The sequence below is a fragment of the Somniosus microcephalus genome, unplaced genomic scaffold (assembly GCF_052327205.1).
Source record: "Somniosus microcephalus isolate GS21.2 unplaced genomic scaffold, FLI_Smic_1.0 scaffold1026, whole genome shotgun sequence".
NCBI lineage: Eukaryota > Metazoa > Chordata > Chondrichthyes > Squaliformes > Somniosidae > Somniosus > Somniosus microcephalus.
In genome coordinates this window covers 33,971-61,257 of record NW_028226213.1, presented here as the reverse complement: position 1 = coordinate 61,257, position 27,287 = coordinate 33,971, and the positions used below count along the sequence as shown (strand labels likewise).

The window sequence follows — 27,287 nt, the reverse complement described above, 5'->3', positions numbered from 1 at the left end:
CACCCAGCCCAGTCGACCCTGCAAAGTCCTCACTAACACCTGGAGACTTGTGCCAAAATTGGGAGAGCTGTCCCACAGACTAGTCAAGCAACAGCCTGACATAGTCATACTCACAGAATCATAGCTTTCAACCAATGTCCCAAACTCCTCCTTCACCATCCCTGGGCATGTCCTGTTTCACCGGCAGGACAGACCCACCAGGGGTGGCAGCACGGTGGTATACAGTTGGGAAGGCGTGGCCCTGGGAGTCCTCAACATTGACTTCACGCAACTGATGAATCAGTACTTCTCCATGTTGAACACCACTTGGAAGAAGCACTGAGAGTAGCAAGGGCACAGAATGTACTCTGGGTGGGGGACTTCAATGTCCATCACCAAGAGTGGCTCGGTAGCACCACTACTGACCGAGCTGTCTGAGTCTTGAAAGACATAGCTGCCAGTCTGGGCCTGCGACAGGTGGTGAGAAAACCAACACGAGGAAACTACTTGACCTCGTCCTCACCAATCTACCTGTTGCAGATGCATCTGTCCATGACAGCATTGGTACCAGTGGCCACCGCACAGTCATTGTGGAGACGAAGTCCCGTTTTCACACTGAGGACACCCTCCATCGTGTTGTGTGGCACTACCACTGTGCTAAATGGGATAGATTCAGAACAGATCTAGCAGCTCAAAACTGGGCATCCATGAGGCGCTGTGGGCCATCAGCAGCAGCAGAATTGTATTCCACCACAATCTGTAACCTCATGGCCCAGCATATCCCTCACTCTATCATTACCACCAAGCCAGGGGACCAACCCAGGTTCATTAAGGAGTGTAGAAGAGCATGTCAGGAGCAGCACCAGGCGTACCTAAAAATGAGGTGCCAACCTGGGGAAGCTGCAACACAGGACTACATGTATGCTAAAAAGCGGAAGCAGCATGTTTTTGGCAGGGCTAAGCGATCCCACAATCAACGGATCAGATCAAAGCTCTGCAGTCCTGCCACGTCCAGTCGTGAATGGTGGTGGACCATTAAACAACTAATGGGAGGAGGAGGCGCCATGAATATCCCCATCCTCGATGGTGGAGCCCAGCACGTGAGTGCAAAAGACAAGGCTGAAGTGTTTGCAACCATCTTCAGCCAGAAGTGCCGAGTGGATGATCCATATCGGCCTCCTCCTGAGGTCCCCACCATCACAGAAGCCAGTCTTCAGCCAATTCGATTCACTCCTCGTGTTTTCAAGAAACAGCTGAGCGCACTGGATACAGCAAAGGCTGTGGGCCCCGACAACATCCCGGCTGTCGTGCTGAAGATTTGTGCTCCAGAACTAGCTGTGCCTCTAACCAAGCTTTTCCAGTACAGCTACAACACTGGCATCTACCCGACAATGTGGAAAACTGCCCAGGTATGTCCTGTCCACAAAAAGCAGGACAAATCCAATCCAGCCAATTACCGCCCCATCAGTCTACTCTCAATCATCAGCAAAGTGATGGAAGGTGTCATCGACAGTGCTATCAAGTGGCACTTACTCACCAATAACCTGCTCACTGATGCCCAGTTTGGGTTCCGCCAAGACCACTTGGCTCCCGAAAATGGACAAAGGAGCTGAATTCCAGAGGTGAGGTGAGAGTGACTGCCCTTGACATCAAGGCCGCATTTGACCGAGTGTGGCATCAAGGAGCCCTAGTAAAACTGAAGTTAATGGGAATCTGGGGGTGGGGGGGGAGCTCTCCACTGGCTGGAGTCATACCTAGCACAAAAGAAGATGGTTGTGGTGGTTGGAGGTCAATCATCTCAGCCCCAGGACATCGCTGCAGGAGTTCCTCAGGGCAGTGTCCTAGGCCTAACCATCTTCAACTGCTTTATCAATTACCTTTCCTCCAACATAAGGTCAGAAATGGGGATGTTCGCTGATGACTGCAGTGTTCAGCGCCATTCACAACTCCTCAGATAATGAAGCAGTCCATGCCTGCATGCAACATAAGAACATGAGAATAGGAACAGGAGTCGGCCATTTGGCCCTTCGCGCCTGCTCCGCCATTCAGTGAGATCATGGCTGATCTTCTACCTCATCTCCACTTTCCTGCACTATCCCCATATCGCTTGATTTCCTTTAATAATCAAAAATCTATCAATCTCTGTCTTGAATATACTCAACGACTGAGCCTCCACAGCCCTCTGGGGTAGAGAATTCCAAAGATTCACCACCCTCTGAGTGAAGAAATTTCTCCTCATCTCAGTCTTAAATGGCCGACCCCTTATTCTGAGACTGTGACCCCTGGTTCTAGACTCCCCAGCCAGGGGAAACATCCTCCCTGCATCTACCCTGTCAAATCGTGTAAGAATTTGTTATTCTTCTAAACTCTAGAGAATATAGGCCTAGTCTACTCAATATCTCCTCATAGGACAATCCCCCCCATCCCAGGAACCAGTCTGGTGAACCTTTGTTGCACTCCCTCTATGGCAAGTATATCCTTCCTTAGGTAAGGAGACCAAAACTGTACACAATACTCCAGGTGTGGTCTCACCAGGGCCCTATATAATTGCAGTAAGACATCTTTACTCTTATACTCAAATCCTCTTGTAATACAGGCCAACATACCATTTGCTTTCCGAATTGCTTGCTGTACTTTTAGTGATTCTTGTACAAGGACACCCAGGTCCCTCTGAACACCCAACATTTCCCAATCTCTCTCCATTTAAAAAAAATAGTCTACTTTTCTATTTTTCCTACCCAAGTGGATAACTTCACATTTTTCCACATTATATTCCATTTGCCATGTTCTTGCCCACTCACTTAGCTTGTCTATATTCCCTTTAAGCCTCCTTACATTCTCCTCAGAACTTGCATTCCCACCCAGCTTTGTATCATCGGTAAACTTGGATATATTACATTTGGTCCCCTCATCCAAATTATTGATGTGGATTGTGAATAGCTGAGTCCCAAGCACTGATCCTTGCGGTACCCCACTAGTTACAGCCTGCCAACCCGAAAATGACTCGTTTATTCCTACTCTGTTTTCTGTCCGTTAACCAATCTTCAATCCGTGCTAGTATATTACCCCCGATCCATGAGCCCTAATTTTGTTTAATAACCTCTTGTGTGGCACCTTATCAAATACATTCTGAAAATCCTAATACACCACGTTCACTGGTTCCCCCCCCTTATCTATTCTGCTAGTTACAACATCAAAAAACTCTTAACAGATTTGTCAAACACGATTCCCCTTTCATAAATCCATGTTGACTCTGCCCAATCCTATTATTATTTTCTAAGTGCCCTGTTACCACGTCCTCAATAATAGATTCCAGCATTTTCCCTACAACTGATGTCAGGCTAACTGGTCTAGTTTCCCTGTTTTCTCTCTCCCTCCTTTCTTACAAAGTGGGGTTACATTTGCCTTCCAATCCGCGGGAACCGTTCTAGAATCTGGAATTTTGGAAAATGACAACCAATGCATCCACTATCTCTATAACCACCTCTTTCAAAACCCTAGGATGCAGGCCATCAGGTCCAGGGGATTTATCGGCTTTCAGTCCCATTAATTTCTCCAGTACTATTTTTTTACTAACACTAATTTCTTTCAGTTCCTCATTCTTGCAAGACCCTTGGTTCTCCACTATTTCTGGGAAGTTTTTGCGTCTTCTTCCATGAAGATAAACACAAAGTATTTGTTTAATTTCTCTGCTATTTCCTTATTCCCTATTATAATTTCTCCTGTCTCAGCCTGTAAGGGACCCACATTTACTTTCACTAATCTTTTCCTTTTTACATACCTATAGAAGCTTTTACAGCCTGTTTTTATGTCTCTCGCAAGTTTACTCTCCTATTCATATTCTATTTTCCTTATCTTTTTCAATTTCTTGGTCCTCCTTTGCTGAATTCTAAAATCCTCCCAATCCTCAGGCTTACTACTCTTTTTGGCAACATTATAAGCCTCTTTTGATCTAATATCTTTAACTTCTTTTGTTAGCCACGGTTGGATCACTTTTCCTGTGAGGTTTTTATGCCTTAAAGGAATGTATATTTGTTGTAAATTATGTATTAATTCTTTAAATGCTAGCCATTGCTTCTCTACCATCATACCTTTTAATGTAGTTTCCCAATCTACCTTGGCCAACTCGCCCCTCATACCTACGTAGTTTGCTTTGTTTAGATTTAAGACCCTAGTTTCAAATATAACTAAATCACTTTCAAACTCAATATAAATTGCTATCATATTATGGTCACTCTTCCCTAAAGGCCCCTTTACTACAAGGTTATTAATTAACCCTTTCTCATTGCACAATACTAGATCTAAAATAGCCTGCTCCCTAGTTGGTTCCTCAACATACTGATCTAGAAAACTGTCTTGTATACATTCCATGAATTCGTCCTCCACACTATTACTGCAAATTTGGTTTGCCCAGTCCATATGTAGATTAAAGTCCCCCATGATCACTGTATTACCCTTGTTGCATGTACCTCTAATTTCCTGATTTATACTCTGCCCTACATTACAATTACTGTTTGGGGACCTATAAACAACTCCCACCAATGTTTTCTGCCCCTTGCTGTTTCTTAGCTCCACCCAAACTGATTCTACTTCTTAATTTTCGGAGCTAAGATCCTTTCTCTCTACTGTCTTTACCCCATCCTTTATTATCAGGGCTACCCCTCCTCCTTTTACATTTTTCCTATCTCTTCTAAAAGTGAAGTATCCTGGAAGATTTAGTTCCCAACCTTGGTCACTTCGCAACCACGTCTCTGTTATGGCTATTAGATCAAACCTGTTAATTTCTATCTGCGCTATTCATCTATTTTGTTGCGAATGCTTCGCGCATTCCGATATAGTGCCTTTAGCTTTGACTTATTTCTATTTTTCCCTGATGTCAACTTAGCCACTGATGCCTTATTACCTTTGATGCTCTCTCTGTCCCTTCCTGACCCACTCTGCTTATTTTACCCAAAACTCTACTCTGCTCTAGAGCCTTGGCACTTCTCTCGCTGCTTTTAAATTTACTCTTTCCTGAATCTCTCCCCCATATCATTAGTTTAAAGCTCTGTCTACTGCCCTAGCTATTTGGTTTGCCAAGACACTGGACGACGTTCAGGCTTGGGCTGATAAGTGGCGGGTAACATTTGCCCCACACAAGTGCCAGGCAATGACTATCTCCAACAAGCGAGAGTATAACCACCGGCCCTTGACATTCAACGGCATTAGCACCGTCGAATCCCCCACCATCAACATCCTGGCGGGGTCACCATTGACCAGAAATTTAACTCGACCAGCCGCATAAATACTGTGGCTACAAGAACAGGTCAGAGGCTAGGTATTCTGCGGCGAGTGTCTCACCTCCTGACTCCCCAAAGCATTTCCACCATCCACATGGTACAAGTCAGGAGTGTGATGGAATACTCTCCACTTGCCTGGATGAGTGCAGTTCCAACAACACTCAAGAAGCTTGATACCATCCAAGACAAAGCAGCCCGCTTGATTGGCACCCCATCCATCACCTTAAACATTCACTCCCTCCACCACCGCCGTACCGTGGCTGCAGTGTGTACCATCTACAAGATGCACTGCAGCAACTTGCCAAGGCCTCTTCGGCAGCACCGCCCAAACCAGCGACCTCTTCCACCTAGAAGGACAAGGGCAGCAGGCGCATGGGAACACCACCACCTCCAAGTTCCCCTCCAAGTCACACACCATCCTGACTTAGAAGTATATCGGCCGTTCCTTCATCGTCGCTGGGTCAAAATCCTCGAACTCCCTCCCTAACAGCACTGTGGGAGTACCTTCACCACACGGACTGCAGCGGTTCAAGAAGGCGTCTCATCACCACCTTCTCGAGGGCAATTAGGGATGGGCAATAAATGCCGGCCTTGCCAGCGACGCCCACATCCCAGGAACGAATAAAAAAAAACAGACCTTGAACCCCCGACCTTCGGCACCCACACTCATCCCCCAATCGAACTGAGTGTGAAGGGGGATCGCTGACAGTCTCTCCTCCCCACAGGTGCTGCCTGAGCGGCTGGGTGCTGTGATTTGTGTCGGCTCATTGGAAGAGCTCTGTCCTGGGAGGAAAGGGCAGTGCTCCGTAATGGCACTGATACCTGTGCTGTTCCCACCTTGATGACAGCTCTCTCTCTATCTCTCCGTCCAATAAGGCACTTCAGAGCGAATTTATTTGTACCCAAAGGTGATGCAGAGATCAGTGTGTCACCCAGGATAGGAGGTGAGTTCCACTCTCGAGCCCCAGTGGCTGCTTCGAATCCTGAGTGGCAGCAGGTTCCTCCCACATTGGAAATGAAACTTGGAGGAAGAGGCACCTGGGAGTGTTTCCCAGTGACAGAGAGGGAATGGTGTAGAGCTGGGCACGCAGGAGGAGGCCATTCAGCCCCTCGAGTCTGTTCCGCCATTCAATCAGATCATGGGTGATCTGCACCTCCGCTCCATTTTCTCGCCTTTGCTCCACATCCCGTGATCCCCTTACCCAACAAAAGTCTACCAATCTCAGTCTTGAACGCTCCAATTGAGCTCCAGCCTCAATAGCTTTTGGGGGAGAGTTTTCCTGATTTTCACCACCCTTTGTGTGAAGAAGTGTTTCCTGACATCATCCCTGAACGCCTGACTCTTAATTTGTTCTGGACTCTTCCCCCCCCCCCCAACCAGAGGAAATTGTTTCTCTCTCTACCCTATCAACTCCTTTCATCATCTTAAACATCTCAATTGGATCATCCCTTAATTTTCTATACTCGAGGGAATACAAGCCTAGTTTATGCAACCTGTCCTCATGATTTAACCCTCTAATCCCTGGTATCATTCTGGTGAATGTATGCTGCCCCCCCCTCCATGGCCAATATATCCTTCCTGAGCTGCGATGCCCAGGACGGAACACAGTGCTGCAGGTAGGGTCTGACCAAGGCTCTGCACGGTTGAAGCGTTTAAAACTTGTACTATATAGTGACCTGCAGTCCAGTGTGTGAGCTGTTGGATGCTTGTTCCTTCTGCAGGTGCTCACAGAGAAGAGGAGTCTGGGCAGTAAAGAGGGCCCTCCCCACCTGGTGGCCGTAATCCTCCTGCACGCTGGCACCAGTGCCCAGGATGCCCTGAGGCTGATTCAGAGCGACGAGACCGCGAGTGTGTACGACAGGGATGAAGGTGGCGAGCGCTTTGGATTAGTCTGCCCCAGGTTCAAACAGAGGTTCTACTTCATCCGAGCGAATGCAGGTGAGCGACTGAGTGTTTCTAATGAATGGTTTCTGCCGATTCATAGAACCGGTGGAGTCACAGACATTCCAAATGTGTGGCATGCTGCAGATAATGAGCGGCGTGGATAGAGCGATAAGTGTTCCACTATGCACACCAAGCTCGCTACTCCTGCCTTGTGATTTATAAATATATATATATATTGCTGAGTTCCTGCTCGCTGCACGGGTTGTTTCGGGGAGACACCAGACGAGTTATATTTCCAAAGGAGGGGAGACTCTGAAGGTGAGGCAGCTGCCCCTCATTGGTGGGTAATTGCACCGCGACACTGGCACAATCAGACCACCTGCCCCACCCACCAAAGTCAGAGCTGGGGGTTTGTAGTTCACATTAAGAAATAGTGTGCAGAGCCGGAGCTTTGTAGAACTCTGTGTGGCTTGAATATAGAAAATTGAAGTGAATCCAAATTTATCCAAGCAGTTCACTGCGGGTCCGAATGTGCATCGCTCGTGTGCCACAGAAGGAGCGAGGTTCAGGTGTGCCTGACAACAACAGGCACTCAAAGCTCTGGGCCCATGCAGCGTTCTCCTCCTCCTGATCCAGGGACTGGGCTGGCACACCAGTCAGACTGCTGGCCTGAGTTCAGCAGCAGCCTTCTCCTTCTCCCCAAAGCACACTCCAATGTTGACACGAGGCTGTTAAGCTAACACATGATTATAGCCCACCCCAGGCTTGTATTCCCCTGAGTTTAGAAGATTATGGGGTGATCTGATTGAGGTCTTTAAAATGATAAAAGATATTCAGTAGGGTAAAGACAGGGAAACTGTTTCCTCTGGTGGGGAGTCCAGAACAAGGGGGGCACAATCTTAAAATTAGAGCCAGGCTGTTCAGGAGTGAAATCAGAAAGCACTTCTTCACAAAGGGTAGTGGAAATCTGGAACTCTGTCCCCCAAAAGCCTGTGGATGCTGGGGGCCAATTGGAGCTTTCAAGACTGAGATTGGTAGACTTTTTGTCGGGTAAGGGTATCAAGGGATATGGAGCCTTTGCGGGTAAATGGAGTTGAGGTACAGATCGGTCATTATCTCATTGAATGGCGGAGCAGGCTCGAGGGGCTGAATGGCCTCCTGTTTCTATGTTCACATTTCTTTCTAATCCCTTTTCAGGTGATATCCACGCGGTTCTTGACCTTGCCAAAGTAGCGGACACGCTGATGTTTGTGCTGGATCCGCACGAGGGATGGGACAGTTTTGGGGACTTTTGTCTCTCCTGTCTATTTGCACAAGGCCTCCCCAGCCATGGTATGTGGATTCGGTGTGCATGCACTGTCGGGGATTTGCTGATGGGATATGGTAGCGTAGTGGTTTTGCTGCTGGACTAGCAAACCAGAGAACGTGCGTTCAAATCCCACATAGCAATCTGAGAATTTTCATTTTTTTTTTAAAAAACTGGCGTCAGTAAAAGTGAGCATGAAGCTGTTGGATTGTCTTTACAAACCCATCTGGTTCACTGATGTCCTTTAGGGAAGGAAACCTGCCGTCCTTACCCGGTCTGGGCCTATAGGTGACTCCAGACACACACCAATGTGGTTGACTCTTGACTGCCCTCTGAAGTGGCTGAGCGAGCCACTCCATTGTATCAAACCAACTAGGGATGGGCAATAAATGCCAGCGATGCCCACACCTGAGAATTAATATTAAAAAAAAAAAGTGAACAAAATTAATCAAATTCAAATTTTAATAGAAAAATAAACATTGACCAAAGTCATTGTATAATTTAAGCTGTCTGGAAATTGGGAATCAAGGCCATGTTTTGATGCAGCATACTGCACGGGGCGGGGGTGGGAACACAGTGAGTAGGTGGGTGGGCTTGAAATCCATCAAAAGGAGACGGGCCTTTCGGGCCTAAAGGCCATTTCCTGTTGCTAATAATTCTCCTGATTGTCACGTCCCCTGCCGGCTGCTGTTGATGCTTAGTGTGGGGTGTCGGGAAGCAGAGTCTGGTCCTAAAGGGAATGGTGCTACGTATATAACCGACTGTCACCCCCCACAGTGTTCGTGGTTCAGGGAATTAACGACCTTCCCGTCAAGAAGCGAACGGATGCCAGGAAGAACCTGAGCAAGATGTTGGAGAAACGTTTCCTTGATGCCAAACTCTTTCACCTGGACACGGAGCAGGAGGCCATGCTGGTCATCAGACACATCGCCATGCAGAAACAGCGGCACATCGCCTTTCGGGAACGGCGCTCCTATTTACTGGCTCAGCGGGTGGCCTTTGAGGCCAGCGACGAAAGCGGACTCGTGGGAACGCTGAAGGTGTCCGGTTATGTCCGGGGACAGGCGCTGGATGTGAACAAGCTGCTTCACATTGTAGGGCATGGAGATTTCCAGATGAGTCAGATCAATGGTCCACCTGACCCCATGCCCCTGAACCCCAAGACTACAAAGAAAAGCGAGAATGCAGAGATGAACGTGAGTAAAAAAAAGATAGTCGGCTGATGTGCTTACAGAATCTTACAGCACGGCAGGGGGCCATTTGGCCCATCGTGCCTGTGCTGGCTCTTTGAAAAGAACTATCTCATTCGTACCACTCCCCCGCTCTTTCCCCACAGCCCTGCAAATCCTTTTCAAGTAGTCATCCAATTCCCTTTTGAAAGTTCCTATTGAATCTGTTTCCACCACCCTTTCAGGCAGAGCATTTCAAATCGCAACAACTCGCTGCGTTAAAAAAATAATTGTCCTCGTTTTCCCCTCTGTCTGGTTCTTTTGCCAATTATTTTAAATCTGTGTCCTCTGGTTACCGACCCTCCTGCCACTGGAAGCGGCTTCTTCTTTACTCGATCAAAACCATTCATGGTTTTGAACACTCTAGACACAAAAGGCATCAAGGGGTATGGGGAGAGAGCGGGAATATGGTATTGAGATAGAGGATCAGCCATGATCATATTGAATGGGGGAGCAGGCTCGAAGGGCCGAATGGCCTACTCCTCCTATTTTTCTATGTTTCTATGAACCCCTCCTGTAACTCTCCCCTTAACCATCTCTGCTCGAAGGAGAACAATCCCAGCTTCTCTGGTCTCTCCGTGTAACTGAAGTCCCTCATCCCTGGTACAATTCTAATAAATATGGTAAATAGCTAACATCAACACTGGTCCATCTCCCACAGTAAGAGTTGAGGTCCTGAGATGAGGTGAGTTTAGAGGCCAGGGGCTAGCTGGACCAGGGCGTGTAGATTTGATTGTTGTTATTTTGAAGTCGTACATTATTTTCATATTTCCATTATAAATTATATATATATACATTTATAATGGTAACTATCTGTGTAAACGCATCACGCCGTAATTCCACTCTTCCACCAGTGGTGGTGCTGCAGGGTAAGTGGGGTTTGAGGGTGGGGTCTAACTGGGCCAGGGCGCAGACACAGTTCATTCCACATTTTACAGTCATACATTTTATTTTGTATTTTCATTATAATTCCTTTATTCATATTTATATTTATAACGGTATATAAATTATTTTCTACTCTCCGTAAACTCGAGGTCATCCAAAACTCGGCTGCCCGTGTCCTAACTCGCACCGAGTCCCGTTTACCCATCACCCCTGTGCTCGCTGACCTACATTGGCTCCCGGTTCAGCAATTGCTCGATTTTTAAAATTCTCATCCTTGTTTTCAAATCCCTCCATGGCCTCGCCCCTCCCTATCTCTGTAACCCCTACATCCCTCTGCGCTCCTCCAGTTCTGGCCACTTGAGCATCCCCGATTTTCATTGCTCCACCATTGGTGGCCTTGCCTTCAGCTGCCTAGACCCTAAGCTCTGGAATTCCCTCGCTAAACCTCTCCACCTCCCTCTCTCCTCCTTTTAAGACACTCCTTAAAACCTACCTCTTTGACCAAGCTTTTGGTCGCCTGTCCTAATGTCTCCTTATGTGGCTTGGTGTCAATTTTGTTTATAACGTTCCTCTGAGGCGCTTTGGGATGTTTTACTACATTAAAGGTGCTATAGAAACACGGTGGCATAGTGGTTAGCACTGTTGCCTCACAGCACCAGAGACCCGGGTTCGAATCCGGCCTCGGGCGACTGTCTGTGTGGAGTTTGCACATTCTCCCCGTGTTTGCGTGGGTTTTCTCCGGGTGCTCCGGTTTCCTCCCACAGTCCAAAGATGTGCAGGTTAGGTTGATTGGCTATGATAAATTGACCCTTAGTGTTAGGGGGATTAAATAGGTGGGGTTACAGGGATAGGGTGGGATATGTGTTGGGGTTACGGGGATCGGGTGGGATATGTGTCGGTGCAGGCTCGATGGGCCGAAATGGCCTCTATCTGCACTGTGGGGTTTCTGTGTGATTTCTGTGTGTGAAATACAAGTTGTTGTTTACATAGGCAGCTACCAACATGTCACACTGTAATTACACTTTTCCACCAGTGGTGATGCAGCGCCATCACTGGTGGGCGGGTGTAATTACAGCGTGACGTTTACATAGGCTGTTTCCATTATAAATATAGATAGAAATATAAATATTTATAATGCCAACAGTTGATGGGCAGAGAGAGCTAATGCTATGTGTTGCACTTTTTTTCTGGGAGTTTTTGTTTTCTGGAGGGAGAGACTGTAGATGAGAAATCTTGTGGTTCTGAAAGACGGGAATGTCAGGATGAGCTCAATGCTCTTGACCCTACCTCCATTGATTAGATTCCTCTTCCTTTGTTAGGATCCCGCTGCAGAGATGGAAGAGGACCTGAAAGTTCTGATGAAAGCAGATTCCAGAAAGCAGGAATCGCTAGAGTCGGAGGTGGTTCCCGATCCGATGGAGGGGGAGCAAACCTGGCCAACGGACGAGGAACTGCGAGAGGCCGAGGGTGGGTACTCGGTCACACTGACCCCAAAAGCACGAGCAGGCCTGGTTTTACTGAGCACCTTCACCACACGGACTGCGAGGTTTCAAGAAGGAACCTCACCACCGCCATCTCAGGGCAACTAAGGGTGAGCAATAAATGCCGGCCTTGCCAGCGACGCTCACAGATCCTGAGAATGAATAATTTTTAAAAAAGAACTTGTAACTTCCCGCATTCTAGCCTCTGATTTTGGTGAAAGCCTGACTTAGCAGTTTTCTGTTTGAAAGCCTGAGTGTTGGTGTGTGTTTTTGCCTCTATTTTACAACCAAAGAGGAGGTCCTAAGACAAACAGCCCATCAATCACCTGGAACCAGAGACTTCCCAACACAATGGGCGTGAGGTGTTTAGTGTAATGGATTGCTTGTTATCTTTGGTCATCGGGAAACCATTTCAGTGACTAGTTCATTAGCATTTTAACGACCTTTCGTCTTGGTGCTTTAAAAAAAGACTTGTGAATACATAGAAACATAGAAGATAGGAGCAGGAGTAGGCCATTCGGCCCCTCGAGCCTGCTCCGCCATTTAATGAGATCATGGCTGATCATCCAAATTCAGTACCCCGTCCCTGCTTTCTCCCCATATCCCTTTAGCCTTAAGAAATATATCTAACTCCTTCTTGAATATATTTATTTAATGAATTGGCCTCTACTGCCTTCTGTGGTAGAGAATTCCACAGGTTCGCCACTCTGGGTGAAGAAGTTCCTCCTCATCTCAGTCCTAAATGGCTTACCCTTTAACCTTAGACTGTGACCCCTGGTTCTGGACTCCCCCGCCATCGGGAACATCCTTCCTGCATCTAGTCCGTCTAGTCCTGTTAGAATTTTATAAGTTTCAATAAGATCCCCTCTCATTCTTCTAAACTCCAGCGAGTACAAGCCCAATCGACCCAATCTCTCCTCATACGTCATTCCTGCCATCCCAGGTATCAGCCTGGTGAATCTTTGCTGCACTCCCTCCATGGCAAGAACATCCTTCCTCAGATAAGGCGACCACAACTGCACACAACTGCGACCAAAAATACCTTTTGGTTTTTTACCCCCCCCCCCCCCCCCCCCCCTGCACATTGAAATGTAACCTTTTTCAAATCCTTTCTGTGGAAAAGTGAACAATGTCCCAAAATATAACGAACAGCGACCAGGCAGATGTTGAGCACAACTGGAAGAGTTAGGAGAGACGGTGAGGCTTGGGGCGAAGGGGATCAATGACACAGCCAATGTTTGAGTTGAATGGGGTGGGGCTTTCTGTATGGCGATGATGAGAGCTGCCTCTCTCTTTGTATCTCCACCGTCCCTCACAGCTTTGCCCATCTCACTGTTTTGTTTCAGATGCATTAAAGGAAAGCAGGAAGATTGTTCGAAGAGTCCCGAAAGGCACGTCCGATTACCAGGCCGCCTGGATTTTGGACGATGAGGAAGAGGTAGATGAGGAGGAAGGAAGTGATGAAGATATGGAGGAAGACGACCTGATGAGGGAGGCAGTGTCACAGGTTAGGATCCTATGGATGTTTCACCCCTGTTGTCTGTACTTGCATATCAGTGTGCTGTCTATCAAAAAAAAAATCACTCGTTTGGTGGAATTGTAACCCCCATTCCTCCGGTGCCAGGGAACAGACTGGTTAATTCCATCTCTTCTGCTTCGGGGCTCTTGATATTAACCACCTTGTAAGTGAAACTGCCGCTGTTTTCTCCAATCCTGAGGCTCCCTTGTTCACTGGTTTTAATTTAGTGTTTGTGTGCGGGGAGAACAGGACTGTGTGGTATAGTGGATTAGTACAATGTCCTTGCACTCCGGGAGCTGGCTGTAAGGCCAGATCTGAAATGGGGTTTGGGAATGAGTCCATTCCCAGTGAGTGGGAAAATGACCATCAGCCTCATCAGCAAGGGATGGAAACTGGACATGTTCCCTGAGTGCAGTAGGGAGTCATTCTTGTAAGGGTCAGGTTCAAGCAAGTACAACAGGCTGACATGCCATTGCAGTACTGAGGGAGTGCTGCTGTGTAGGAGGTGCCTCCCTTGGGATGAGATACTGCACACAGGCTGTATGCTTGTTGAGCTGGAAGTGAAAGATCCCGTGACTCCCTCAACAGGCGAGCCGGTGTCCTGGCCAACGTTCCGCCCGTAACGGGCTCCACCAGAGGTCTTGACAAAGAGTTTGACTCGAAACGTTGACTCTGTTTTCTCTCCACGGCTGTTGCCTGGCCTGCTGAGTTATTCCAGCATTTTCTGTTATTTCACCAGAGACAGGTTACCTGGTCACTCGTCTCATTGCTGCTGGTGGGATCTTGCAGTGCACATCATGGCTGCTGCTTCTGGCTCCATACCGGCAGTGACTGCACTTTAAATAATTCATTGTCACAAGCGCTTTGAAACATGTCCTCGCCGGCACACCTTTGGGGCGTTGCAGGGGTGGGGGGAGGCTTCACGCTGCGTCTGACTCTCGCTGGACCTGACCTGGGGGTCACCGATGCTGCCGCTGGCTACACAAGTGGGAAATGGTCTCGTCACCCCAGCGCCTGATGTGTTGTTCCGTACCTGTAGGCCAGCGATGAAAGTGACGATGAGGAAGAGGCTGATGAGTGTGAAACCATGACAGTTCCAGAAAGCATCCGCGATGATCATTACGATGAAAAGATTGACGAGGAGGAGGAGAGGGAGATGCTGGAGAAGTACAAGCAGGAGCGGATGGATGAAATGTTCCCTGATGAGGTGGACACTCCGAAGGATGTACACGCCAGAGTCAGGTACGTGGGTGTTGGCTAACGTTTTCCCCCAGTGGTGTGGGTGGGTGAGTGCCACTCGGTGATGCTGCGGCTACCCTTTGGCTGAGCGCAGGGGTCACCCTGATACCCACACGCCAGCCATTTGGGGACTGATGGACGCTTCTATCCTTCAAATGATTTCCTCTTACTTTCATACAGCATCTTCAAAGAGTAGGCGTTGAGTTGTCAATGATATGCGTTTCCTGAAAGTTAACTTAGAAGACTCCCGACTGCCTTGGCACCGAGTACTGAACTGCAAACATCAGGGGCACTCGGCATCAGCTCCTCGTCTGTGCTGTGTTGGGCGATGTTAATCCCCCAGTGGTGTGGGCACTACATTGTGTGTGTTTTTTTTAATGGCATCTTTTACGTCTACCTGAGAAGGCAGACAGGTTTAACGTCTCATCCGAAAGACGGCATCGCCGACAGTGCAACGCTCCCTCAGTACTGCCCCTCCGACCGTGCGGCGCTCCCTCAGTACTGCCCCTCCGACCGTGCGGCGCTCCCTCAGTACTGCCCCTCCGACCGTGCGGCGCTCCCTCAGTACTGCCCCTCCGACCGTGCGGCGCTCCCTCAGTACTGCCCCTCCGACCGTGCGGCGCTCCCTCAGTACTGCCCCTCCGACCGTGCGGCGCTCCCTCAGTACTGCACTGGAGTGTCAGCCTGGATTATGTGCTAAAGTCTCTGCAGTGGGACTTGAACCCTCGGCCTTCTGACTCCGAGGCGGAGAGTGACACCCACTGAGCCACGGCTGACACTGAAATCAGAAACAGGACCTGATTCATTTGTGATGCATGCTGGAGCTGAATAGCACGCCGACACGCACAGTCTCGGCTCGCACATGAAGAATGGTCACCTGGGTGAGGGGCAGGGAGACGCTGGCATTGGAGGAACTGGACTCTACGCATCAGCCCCTCGGGGAGAGATATGGGGAGATTGCAGGAGGAAACCAATGAGACTGAATACAGCAAATATTTTTGTAACAATTAAAATCTTGATGGTTTGAGTTGTTGCACTCCTGGAAGAGGTTAAATTCCAGCCTTCACTTCCTTTCATAAATTGCTTCAGGGGAAGGCCTCGCGATGTTCCCTGTGGTCTATTGCTGGGGACAATCCCTCCATTGAAACCGTACTGCACGGTATTGTTCCAGTGCTAAATAGTTTTGATAGAGTAGTTAGGGAGAAACTGTTTCCATTGGCAGGAGGGTCGGTAACCAGAGGACACAGATTAGATAATTGGCAAAAGAACCAGAGGGGAGATGAGAATTTTTTACGCAGCGAGTTATGATCTGGAATATGCTGCCTGAAAGGGCGGTGGAAGCAGATTCAATAATAACTTTCAAAAGGGAATTAGATAAATACTTGAAAAGGAGAAATTTGCAGAGCTGTGGGGAAAGAGCAGAGGAGTGGGACTAATTGGAGAGCTCTTTCAAAGAGCCGGCACAGGCACGATGGGCCGAGTGGCGGCCTCTTGTGCTGTATCATTCTATGATTGTGGCGGGCAGGATAATCAGAGAGAAGCTTATCCACTGGGTTAGCCCCTCCCGAGTGGGTGTTTGGTTATTCTGCACACACCCTGATGATCTCCTGTAAACACCACAGGTTTCAGAAGTACAGGGGTCTGAAGAGTTTCCGGACATCACCCTGGGACCCCAAGGAGAACCTGCCGCGGGATTACGCCAGAATATTCCAGTTCCAGAACTTTACCAGGACAAAGAAAAGAATCTTCAATGAGATTAAAGAGGAGGAGGAAGGTGCAATGGTAATGTGTGCGAATGTGCGTGTGTGCGTGTGTGCGTGCGCGTGTGTGTGTGTGTGTGTGCGTGCGCGTGTGCGTCTCTGCGTGTGTGTACAGCAGTGTTTAGCGCATGGGTATCCTACACGGCTTACCGCTTTATAGTTTAAAGGTTCACCATCATCCTGGGCTGCACTAAAACAAATCTAATCGTGGAAAACTCACTAGGAATGAGAGATTTCATGGCTTGTGCACTGATTGAGGGCCTGCGTGTATTAGTGACGGTGTTTGGGTGTTACAGGTGTCCTGCGATTGTGGTACTCGTGTTCTGCCAGTGAAGATCCTGAGTGAGCTGATTGTAACGCTGCCTCTTGTACTAAATTCACCGTGCAGCATTTCAGCTTAACGCACAGGTTCCTCTGATTTTACAACAACTTGCATTTATATCGCGCCATTAATGCAGTGAAACATCCTGAGGACTGCGTGGGTTAGCCCATTTCCCTCTAATCTCCCCGGGAGGTGCCGACTCTCGCCGGGGTACGGTTCCACTGGCATCTCCAGTACCCCCCCCCCCCCCCAGTGTGGGAGCTGACAGTGAGTGCTGGCATGCTATTCTCCCGGGGAGGGGGCGGGTGGTGGGGTCTTGTGCGGGTCTGCCCGTGTTCCAGCCGGTACCAATCCCATGCGGGAATCCGGGCCCGGTTCTCCCACCCCTCATTCTCTGCTACACCAGCTGAGATCAGGACCTGGGCCTTCCCAGTCGGTCTGGCTTGATGTCACATCGCCTGATGCATTCACTCAGAGATGGTTCAATAATGGATTGTAATTTAGCAGTTGCCGTCATTGGGCACTGACCTTGTGGCTGCTCCGTCAGTCTTGTTCCTTACAGCTGACCCATTGTGTTGTTTTATTTACACACGCTCAGCCCGGCTGGTTCGTCACCATCTGTATCTGCAACGTGCCGGTGTCCGTGATGGAGAGTTTCAAACCCGAGGCCCCCCTGGTGATCTTCACCCTGCTGCCGCACGAACAGAAGGTACTGCGAGAGCGAGTAGGAGTGAGGAGGGTTAGGGGAGAGGGCAGGTTAGGGGTGAGGGCGGGTCAGGGGCGAAGGGGATTAGGGGCGAGGGCGGGAGCGAGAGCGAGGGGGGATTAGGGGCGAGGTTGGGTCTGGGGCGAGAGGGGGATTGGGGGGCGAGGGGGGATTAGGGGCGAGGGCGGGTTGGTGGCAAGGGAGGGTGTCGTGGAGCGGGGCTGGCTCCATTACAACAGTTTATTGATCTTAATTGACTGCAGTTGTAATAATGGAATCGATGGGATTGTCGATATTGGTTCTACATTCAGCTGCTGGTATTGTGTTGAAATGTGTATTTTTGACCTTTATTACTATAAAAGTCTGAGAGTATTTAATATTTCTGGGCTATGACATAAAACCTAACCAGACGTGCAGTGAAACCAGGAATACACAATGCGGAAAAATCCAAATGGAGTCAGTTCACTACAATGTTCTCTGATACACAGCTCCTGCAATCCATCTGCTCACATTGCCCCCACCGACTCCACCCTCAGTGACAGACCTGTCCCCTCCAGTACTGTACCCCAGTGTTATACAGTGACAGACCTGTACCCACCAGTACTGTACCCCAGTGTTATACAGTGACAGACCTGTACTCACCAGTACTGTACCCCAGTGTTATACAGTGACAGACCTGTACCCACCAGTACTGTACCCCAGTGTTACACAGTGACAGACCTGAGGGCGAGGCTCGGGGAGGGGGAGCGTGTTCTTGGATTGCTCACCCCTCTGTTCTCAGTTGATCTGTGCCTTTTAATGCCTGGTTTAATTGAGGCGGTTGATTGGGGAGGGATGGGCCTCGAGCTCTGAGTCTGAGGTTTCTCTCTTTTCCAGATGTCAGTTGTCCATTTCCTGCTCAGGAGACACGCGAGCAACGCTGAGCCCATCAGGTCCAAGGAGGAGATGGTTTTCCACTGTGGCTGCAGGCGATTCCGGGCTCCTCCTCTGTATTCACAGCACACGGCAGGTCGGTGAGCTGGGCAGCGCCATTCAGGGACTGGGGGGATGTTGGGCAGTACCATGTTCAGGGACTGGGGGAGGGGACTCGAGCTGAGCCACATCCTGCTCTCCCCTGGTGTGCGGTCATGTATTTTCCAGTGTTGGTCACTGAGCAATGATCAAGAGCTGATTTCCCCTCCCACCGGCCCCAGCAAGGGCGCTGATTGAAATTGTTGGCTCCAAGATATTGTTTTTACTCTTTACAGTAATCAGACGTGAGATCAACCAAGTCTTTAAACTTTTCTAAGTATTGGTTTTATTAACGTTAAAACAGTACAGGTTTACAGAGCGAGAGCCATACAACCTGTAAATCAGGAAACACAATTCGAAACGTAGAATGGCATTCTGCTCCTTCAGCAGGTAAAGTCCAAAAACCTCCATCACCAGCGGACTGTGAATCGTAACGTTCCTGGTCTGTGTGACTTCGCTACTGACAGACACAGGGCTCCGAATTCTCTCTCCACATTTATTCATCGCCCATTCCTATTGGTTCAAACTGAATTGATGTGTCAGCCATAGCTCAGTGGGTAGCACGCTCTCCTCTGAGTCAGAAGGTTGTGGGGTCAAGTCTCACTCTAGAGACTTGAGCACAAAATCCAGGCCAATGCTGTACTGAGGGAGCGCCGCACTGTCGGGGGTCAGTACTGAGGGAGCGCCGCACTGTCGATGGGGCAGTACTGAGGGAGCGGAGCGCCGCACTGTCGGAGGGGCAGTACTGAGGGAACGTGGCACTGTCGGAGGGGCAGTACTGAGGGAGCGCTGCACTGTCGGAGGGGCAGTATTGAGGGAGCGCCGCACTGTCGGAGGGGCAGTACTGAGGGAGCGCCGCACTGTTGGAAGTTCCATCTTTCGGATGAGACGTTAAACCGAGGCCCTGTCTGCCCCCTCAAGTGGATGTAAAAGATGCCACGGCCACTATTTGAAGATGAGCAGAGTTCTCCCTAGTGCCCTGGGTCCAACATACCTCCAGCAAAAGCAGATGAACTGGTTATTTGTCACATTGCTGTTTGTGGGGCTTCGCTGTACGTAACTTGTCTGGCTTGTTTGCCTGCATAACAACAGTGACGACACTTCAAAATAATTCAGTGGCTGTAAAGTGCTTTGGGACTCCAAGGGCGTGAGGTGTTTATAAATGCAAGTCTGTTGGTCCTTTCTTTAACCCTCTCCTTGTTCCTCCCGTAGCCAACAAGTTCAAATACGAGCGGTTTTTACGTTCCGATGCCACTGTTGTGGGGACTGTGTACGGCCCGATAACCTTCCCTTCAGCCTCTGTCCTGATGTTCAAACAAAGAGCCAATGGTATGTTCTGCTGATTCGAGTCAGGTGTGCAGGGCGAGGGCGTGTTTGTGTGTGTGAGCACGGGGAGGAGGTGCGTGTGTGTAAGATGTGCCGGCAGTTGGTGTGTCCAACTATAACCAGGGTTAAATGTGCTGCCTGTGCTGAATTCCTGCTTCACTCGGGCCCCAATTGATCGGGGGCTCCTCTGAGGGCCCGTTCGGTACAGACAGTGACCAGGAGGCCCCAGGCTTGGCTTCTGCTCTCTGCTGGATGAGCTGGGATTGCGCACCAGGTGTGCCCTCAGTCACCCATTGCTGGTGCGAGGGAAACTGTCCAATAACTGCTGCCCAGCAACCCCTGATGACGTGATTGGACGTGGGTGGGGAAACAAACAGACTGTGATGCCCATGTGGTGGAATAGCCTCCCAGCACTCGCCATTGCGCTCAAGTGAGCAGCGGACACTCGGATATGAGATACTGGAGGGAGGGGGGGTAACCAGAGCGAATGGAAGCATACCTCAGCACATCGCCTGCTTCAGGGGGGTTGGGGACGGAGTTTAACCATGCTCCTGGCCCTGTCAGAAGGACAGTACAATCACTTTGTATTCTTCACCTGTGCTAATTGCTGATTGGATCCCAGGCATGCAAGACCTGATCGCGACGGGCTCTGTGCTGAAGGTCGACCCTGACAGAGTCATCGTGAAGAGAATTACCTTGAGCGGCCATCCCTTCAAAATCCTGACCAAAACCTCGGTGGTGCGATACATGTTCTTCAACCGAGGTGAGGAGGGGGGCGGTGGGGGTGCGAGGGAAGTGGGGGAGGGGGGGGGACGAAGTGAATGGGGGAGAAATAATAACATGAAATAACGGCGGCAATTTCTTCGGAGCCGTTCCCGCTCCACAGCCGAATTTTGACCACTCGTCCGGATAAAGTTTAGGCTCCGAGCAGATTCCCGGCATTGCGCCAGTAACTTGATTTAAAGGTGATTGGCGAGTCTGGTGGGCAGAGAAGCTGGGCCGGGCCGTCCCATTGCCATCGAATTGCTGCGTCAACGAGCAGTTAAAATCGTAAGAAGAATATTACTCATGCTATTAAATAGTTAGAATCATAGAATCTTACAGCACAGAGTCCATTCGGCCCATCATGCCTATGCTGGCTCTTTGGAAGAGCTGTGCAATGAGCCCCACTCCCCTGCTCTTTCCCCATGAACTGGGACAGTGTAGAGGGAGCTTTACTCTGTATCTAACCCATGCTGTACCTGCCCTGGGAGTGTTTGATGGGACAGTGTAGAGGGAGCTTTGCTCTGTATCTAACCCGTGCTGTACCTGCCCTGGCAGTGTTTGATGGGACAGTGTAGAGGGAGCTTTACTCTGTATCTAACCCGTGCTGTACCTGCCCTGGGAGTGTTTGTTACTGGCACTAAATGGAAAGATGTGAACATAACGGACCTCCTTGCTCCTATCTTCAGATGAGCACAGTTTCTGTCAATACTAAAGGGGAGGTTTTGCTTTTACAGAGGATGTGCTGTGGTTCAAGCCAGTGGAACTTCGAACAAAGTGGGGTCGCAGAGGTCACATCAAGGAGCCTTTAGGTAAGGAGACCTTTTGTAGACCGGTAAGCCTGACATCGGTAGTGGGGAAAATGCTAGAGTCCATTATAAAAGATGTAATAGCAGAGCACTTGGAAAGCAGTGACAGGATCGGACAAAGTCAACATGGATTTACAAAAGGTAAATCGTGCTTGACTAATCTACTGGAATTTTTTGAGGATGTAACTGGTAAAATAGATAAGGGAGAACCAGTGGATGTGGTGTATTTGGACTTTCAGAAGGCTTTCGATAAGGTCCCACATAAGAGGTTAGTGTGCAAAATTAAGGCACATGGGATTGGGGGCAAGGTATTGACTTGGATAGAGAACTGGTTGGCGGACAGAAAGCAAAGAGTTGGAATAAACGGGTCGTTTTCCGAGTGGCAGGCAGTGACTAGTGGGGTACCGCAAGGATCGGTCCTAGGACCCCAGCTGTTCACAATATATATTAATGATCTGGACGAGGGAATTGGATGTAATATCTCCAAATTTGCAGACGACACAAAGCTGGGTGGGAGGGTAAGCTGTGAGGAGGATGTCATGAAACTCCAGTATGATTTGGACAGGTTGGGTGATTGGGCAGAAACATGGCAAATGCACTATAATGTGGATAAATGTGAGGTTATCCACTTTGGTGGCAAAAACAGGAAGGCAGATTATTATTTGAATGGCAATAGATTGGGAGAAGGGGAAGTGCAACGAGACCTGGGTGTTCTTGTGCACCAGTCGCTGAAGGTAAGCATACAGGTGCAGCAGGCGGTTAAGAAGGCAAATGGTATGTTGGCCTTCGTAGCAAGAGGGTTCGAGTACAAGAACAAGGATGTCTTGCTGCAGTTGTACAGGGCCTTGGTGAGACCGCACCTTGAGTATTGTGTGCAGTTTTGGTCACCTTACCTGAGGAAGGATGTTCTTGCCATGGAGGGAGTGCAGCGAAGATTCACCAGGCTGATACCTGGGATGGCAGGAATGACGTACGAGGGGAGATTGTGTCAATTGGGATTATGCTCACTGGAGTTTAGAAGATTGAGAGGGGATCTCATCGAAACCTATAACATTCTGTCAGGCCTGGACAGACTAGATGCAGAAAGGATGTTTCAGATGGCCGGGGAGTCCAGAACCAGGGGTCATAGTCTAAGGATAACGGGTAAGCCATTTAGGACTGAAATGAGGAGGAATTTCTTCACCCAGAGAGTGGTGAACCTGTGGAATTCTCTGCCACAGAGGGCGGTGGAGGCCAGTTCATTAAGTATATTCAAGAAAGAGTTGGATATATTTCTTAAGGCTAAAGGGATATGGGGAGAAGGCAGGGACAGGGTACTGAATTTGGATGATCAGCCATGATCTCATTGAATGGCGGAGCAGGCTCGAATGGCCGACTCCTGCTCCTATCTTCTATGTTTCTATGTAACACAATTACCCGTTTTATACAGTGAGCATGTGCTGAGAGGATGAGTCAATGAGCAGGCTGACAGTCCATCAGCTCTAAATACTGCATTGCAGTCACAGCAGAGGGGTTGTCATTTAAAGAAAGACTTTCATTTCTACAGTGCCTTTCACAACCTCAGGATGTCCCAAAGCACTTTACAGCCAAGGAAGTACTTTTTGAAGTGTAGTCACTGTTGTAATGTAGAAAACACGGCTGCCAATTTGCGCACAGCAAGCTCCCACAATCAGCAATGTGACAATGACCAGATAATCTGTTTTAATGATGTTGATTGAGGGATAAATATTAGCCCAGTACACCGGGGAGAACTACCCTGCTCTTCTTCAAAATAATGCCATGGGATCTTTTACATCCACCCGAGAGGTTTAGCCTCTTGTCCGAAAGACAGCACATCTGACAGTGTGGCGCTCCCTTAGCGCTGCCCCTCTGACAGTGCAGTGCTCCCTCAGTACTGCCCCTCCGACAGTGCAGTGCTCCCTCAGTACTGCCCCTCCGACAGTGCGTCGCTCCCTCAGTGCTGCCCCTCCGACGGTGCGGCGCTCCCTCAGTACTGCCCCTCCGACAGTGCGTCGCTCCCTCAGTGCTGCCCCTCCGACGGTGCGGCGCTCCCTCAGTACTGCCCCTCCGACAGTGCAGCGCTCCTTCAGTACTGCCCCTCCGACAGTGTGTCGCTCCCTCGGTGCTGCCCCTCCGACAGCGCGGCGCTCCCTCAGTGCTGCCCCTCCGATAGCGCGGCGCTCCCTCAGTACTGCCCCTCCGACAGTGCGGCGCTCCTTCAGTACTGCCCCTCCGACAGTGTGTCGCTCCCTCGGTGCTGCCCCTCTGACAGCGCGGCGCTCCCTCAGTGCTGCCCCTCCGACAGCGCGGCGCTCCCTCAGTACTGCCCCTCCGACAGTGCGGCGCTCCCTCAGTACTGCCCCTCTGACAGTGCGGCGCTCCTTCAGTACTGCCCCTCCGACAGTGCGGCGCTCCTTCAGTACTGCCCCTCCGACAGTGCGGCGCTCCCTCAGTGCTGCCCCTCCGACAGCGCGGCGCTCCCTCAGTACTGCCCCCCGACAGTGCGGCGCTCCCTCAGTACTGCCCCTCCGACAGTGCGGCGCTCCCTCAGTACTGCCCCTCTGACAATGCGGCGCTCCCTCAGCAATGCACTTGGAGTGTGAGCCTGGATTATGGGCTCAAGTCCCTGCAGTGAGGTTTGAACCCACGCCCCTCTAACTGAGGCAAGAGTGCTACCCACTGAGCCACGGCTGGCACCTTATTTAGATATAGTTGTATTGCAAAGATGGAGCCCTCTCCGATTGTGTTAACTGCTATCTGGGCTCCAGGCTCCACTCTGCCCGGACCTGGGCTCGGCTGCTGACCTTCCTGCTGGCTCTCGGACAGTGTGTCGCTCCTGTGGAGCTCCATCGACTGGTCCTCTGCACTGCACGCTGCTCCATTTAAAGGGATGTTGCACCTGGGCAGAGCTGGTTCCCGCTTTCCCAGGCAGGCGGAGTGGGGTGTCCTGGCCTCACTCCTTGCTTTCTGCGGCTGTGCCGTTACAACAAATGCCCTGGGCTGATGTGGGAGCTCATGGATTCAGACTGCGCCCTGTGGCAGGTGGAAGATGTTACACAACAGAAGGAGGTCATTTGGCCCACTGTGCCAGTGCCAGCTATCCCCATGGCCCCACTCCCCTGCATGTTCCCTTAAATCCTTCCACTTCCTTTTTCAGAACTATTCTGGATTCTGCCTCCATGACTGTCTGATTGGGTATTCCACGTCCTGACAATCGTCCACTTGGATGTGATGTGCTTTTATTGAATAGTGGGGTCAGAGTTTGGCTGCTGGCTCTGCTCTTAAACTGCGGCACTGTCTCAACCCCCTCTTCAACCACATTTCAAAACTATTTCATTGCCTGTGATGCGCTGTGTGATGTCCTGAGGTTGTAAAAGGTGCTGTATAAAATTAGAAGTGTGTTCTTTCATTTCCCCCTCCCTCCCCATGCTCTCCAGGGCACAGGATCGCACTGTGCAAACCAAGGGATACGGGGATAGTGCAGGAAAGTGAAGATGAGGTCGATGATCAGCCATGATCTTATGCAATAGCGGAGCAGGCTCGAGGGGCTGAATCTCCTCCCCCTATTTCTTGTGTTCTTAGTTTCTTAAACCCTGGGGCACGGCCGTTCCCAGAGTGGGATCGCACTGTGTAAACCCTGGCCGGGTGTATGTTCTGTGCTGCCGTTAATCTGATCTCACAGGCCTGTGTTGTTTGCAGGGACTCATGGACACATGAAATGTTTGTTTGATGGCCAGCTCAAATCCCAGGACACGGTGCTGATGAACTTGTACAAACGAGTTTTCCCGAGGTGGGCATATGATCCGTACGTTCCGAATCCAGTGCCGTGGATGAAATCTGAATCCAGCGTGAATGTGCAGGAGATCGAGATGGACTAGCGAGTGCGACAAGTTTTCAGAATCCTTTTTAAAAACAAAAATACCAATTTTCCAATTCAGGATCACTTGGCTCGCGATGTTGGAACACAAACGCTGAGATCTGTGTGTTTCTATTTGTATTTGGAGAGGTGGATTTCCCGAGAATTGTCTTTAAATTTGAAGAGGTTGGTGCAGTACTGCGGCACCACCACAAGGAGTCAGTGCCGAGCTGTGTTAGAAAGACCATCAGTGCCATGTGATGGTGTGGGAAGGTACTGTCTCCTTCTACACAGTTATTCACAAGCAATTCTACGGGTGCTACATCTATTTCCATCCAGTTCCCTCCCCAAATTCTCCTTGCCATCCTCGGGCAGCCAACTTCTTCCCTTGCCTTGTCTAATACCAGAGAGTAGGAAGTGGGTGCAAGTGCTCTGGGTGACTCCTCTCCCTCCTTGTGGAGAATCGCCTCATCGCTCCCTGACTTATTCCTTCCCTGGCCTCCGAGGTTAGGAAATAGCTTAAATGGAGCATTTGCCGCTGCGTTTCTCACTGCACCAGTGAAACGGACCTGCAGCGACCCAGGACTGCAGGCCAGAGCTGTCTGCTGAGTGCCTTTGTACAGCTGCTGGCGGTCTGAGAGGTCGTGTCGCATTCTGAATCCGGCTCAGGCAAGTGGCTCAATATTCTCAGTGAGTTTCGCAGTCAAACTGAATGGAGATACAAGCCTCGGAGGTGTGAGATAGGGCAGTGTGGAGAATTGGGAATAGGAGGAGGCCATTCAGCCCCTTGAGCCTGTTCTGCCATTCAGTGAAATTATGTCTGATCTGTATCTTAACTCCATCTGCCCGCCTTGGTTTTGTATCCCTCGATCCCCTTACCCAACAATAATCTATCAATCTCAGTCTTGAAATTTTCAATTGACCCCTGGCATCCACAGCTTTTTGGGGGAGAGAGTTCCAGATTTCCACTGCCCTTTGTGTGAAGAAGTGCTTCCCGACATCACCCCTGAACGGCCTGGCTCTAATTTTAAGGTTCTGCCCCCTTGTTCTGGACTCCCCCCCCCCCCCCCCCCCCCACCAGAGGAAATAGTTTCTCTCTATCGACCCGATCAACTCCTTTAATCATCTTAAACACCTCGATTCGATCACCCCTTAATTTTCTAAACTCCAGGGAATACAAGCCCAGTCTGTGCAACCTGTCCTCGGAATTTAACCCTTTTAGCCCCGGGTATCGATCTGGTGAATCTACGCTGCTCCCCCTCCAGGCCAATATCTCCTTCCTGAGGGTCGGGGCCCAGAACTGAACACCAGATGGGGTCTGACCAGAGCTTTATACAACTTCCACCCCTTTGTAATCCAATGAACTCGCGATTGAATGATCGGAAGGTTTCCTGGATTTTCGGTGTTGGATTCTGCAATTGAGCAGGAGCCAGAGTGAATGTTTCTGCAGGGAGTTTCTTACAAAAATCCTCCTGCTTTGATGAAAAATAAATTATTTTCCAGGACTCCTAACTATGAAATTCCTTGGCCATCCTGTGTCCCATGTCTCCTACGTTCTGTACAGTTTATAAACACATGTTTTCCGTTAGCTAAATATTATTTCCTGATATGCTCCATCTCGCTCCTCTTTTCAGTCCTGCTGGTGCCCTGCAATTTTGGCCTTGGACTTACCCGGTGCTCAGGATCTCTCTACTTTCACTGTGAATCAGACAGGTTGAGGGAAGCCCAGTGCAGCAGGCTGGTATCTCCAGACCCGGCCGTTGCTGGGTGTCGAGAGGAGGCAGAGAAACAATTCACTCCCAGCCCACGTTCTACGCCTTGATCAGGAAATATGTCCTGTATAACAGGAGCCGGGTGTACTGGGCTCGCTCTGTCCTGTATAACAGGAGCCGGGTGTACTGGGCTCGCTCTGTCCTGTATAACAGGAGCCGGG

At 49.8% G+C, this 27,287-nt stretch overlaps 1 protein-coding gene across 1 annotated transcript; it reads left to right on the top strand.

Annotated features, from left to right (window-relative positions):
- Positions 1 to 6,954: 6,954 nt before the first annotated feature.
- tsr1 (TSR1 ribosome maturation factor) lies at positions 6,955 to 26,859 on the top strand (the record flags this gene model as incomplete). The annotated part of the gene is made up of 13 exons (XM_085981037.1): positions 6,955 to 7,197; positions 8,341 to 8,475; positions 9,227 to 9,645; positions 11,883 to 12,030; positions 13,391 to 13,551; positions 14,603 to 14,805; positions 16,425 to 16,584; positions 17,483 to 17,593; positions 18,467 to 18,599; positions 19,814 to 19,930; positions 20,550 to 20,690; positions 21,427 to 21,501; positions 25,198 to 26,859. Coding segments are annotated over 13 exons (2,225 nt in total), but the record flags the coding sequence as incomplete, so codon positions are not given.
- Positions 26,860 to 27,287: the final 428 nt, after the last annotated feature.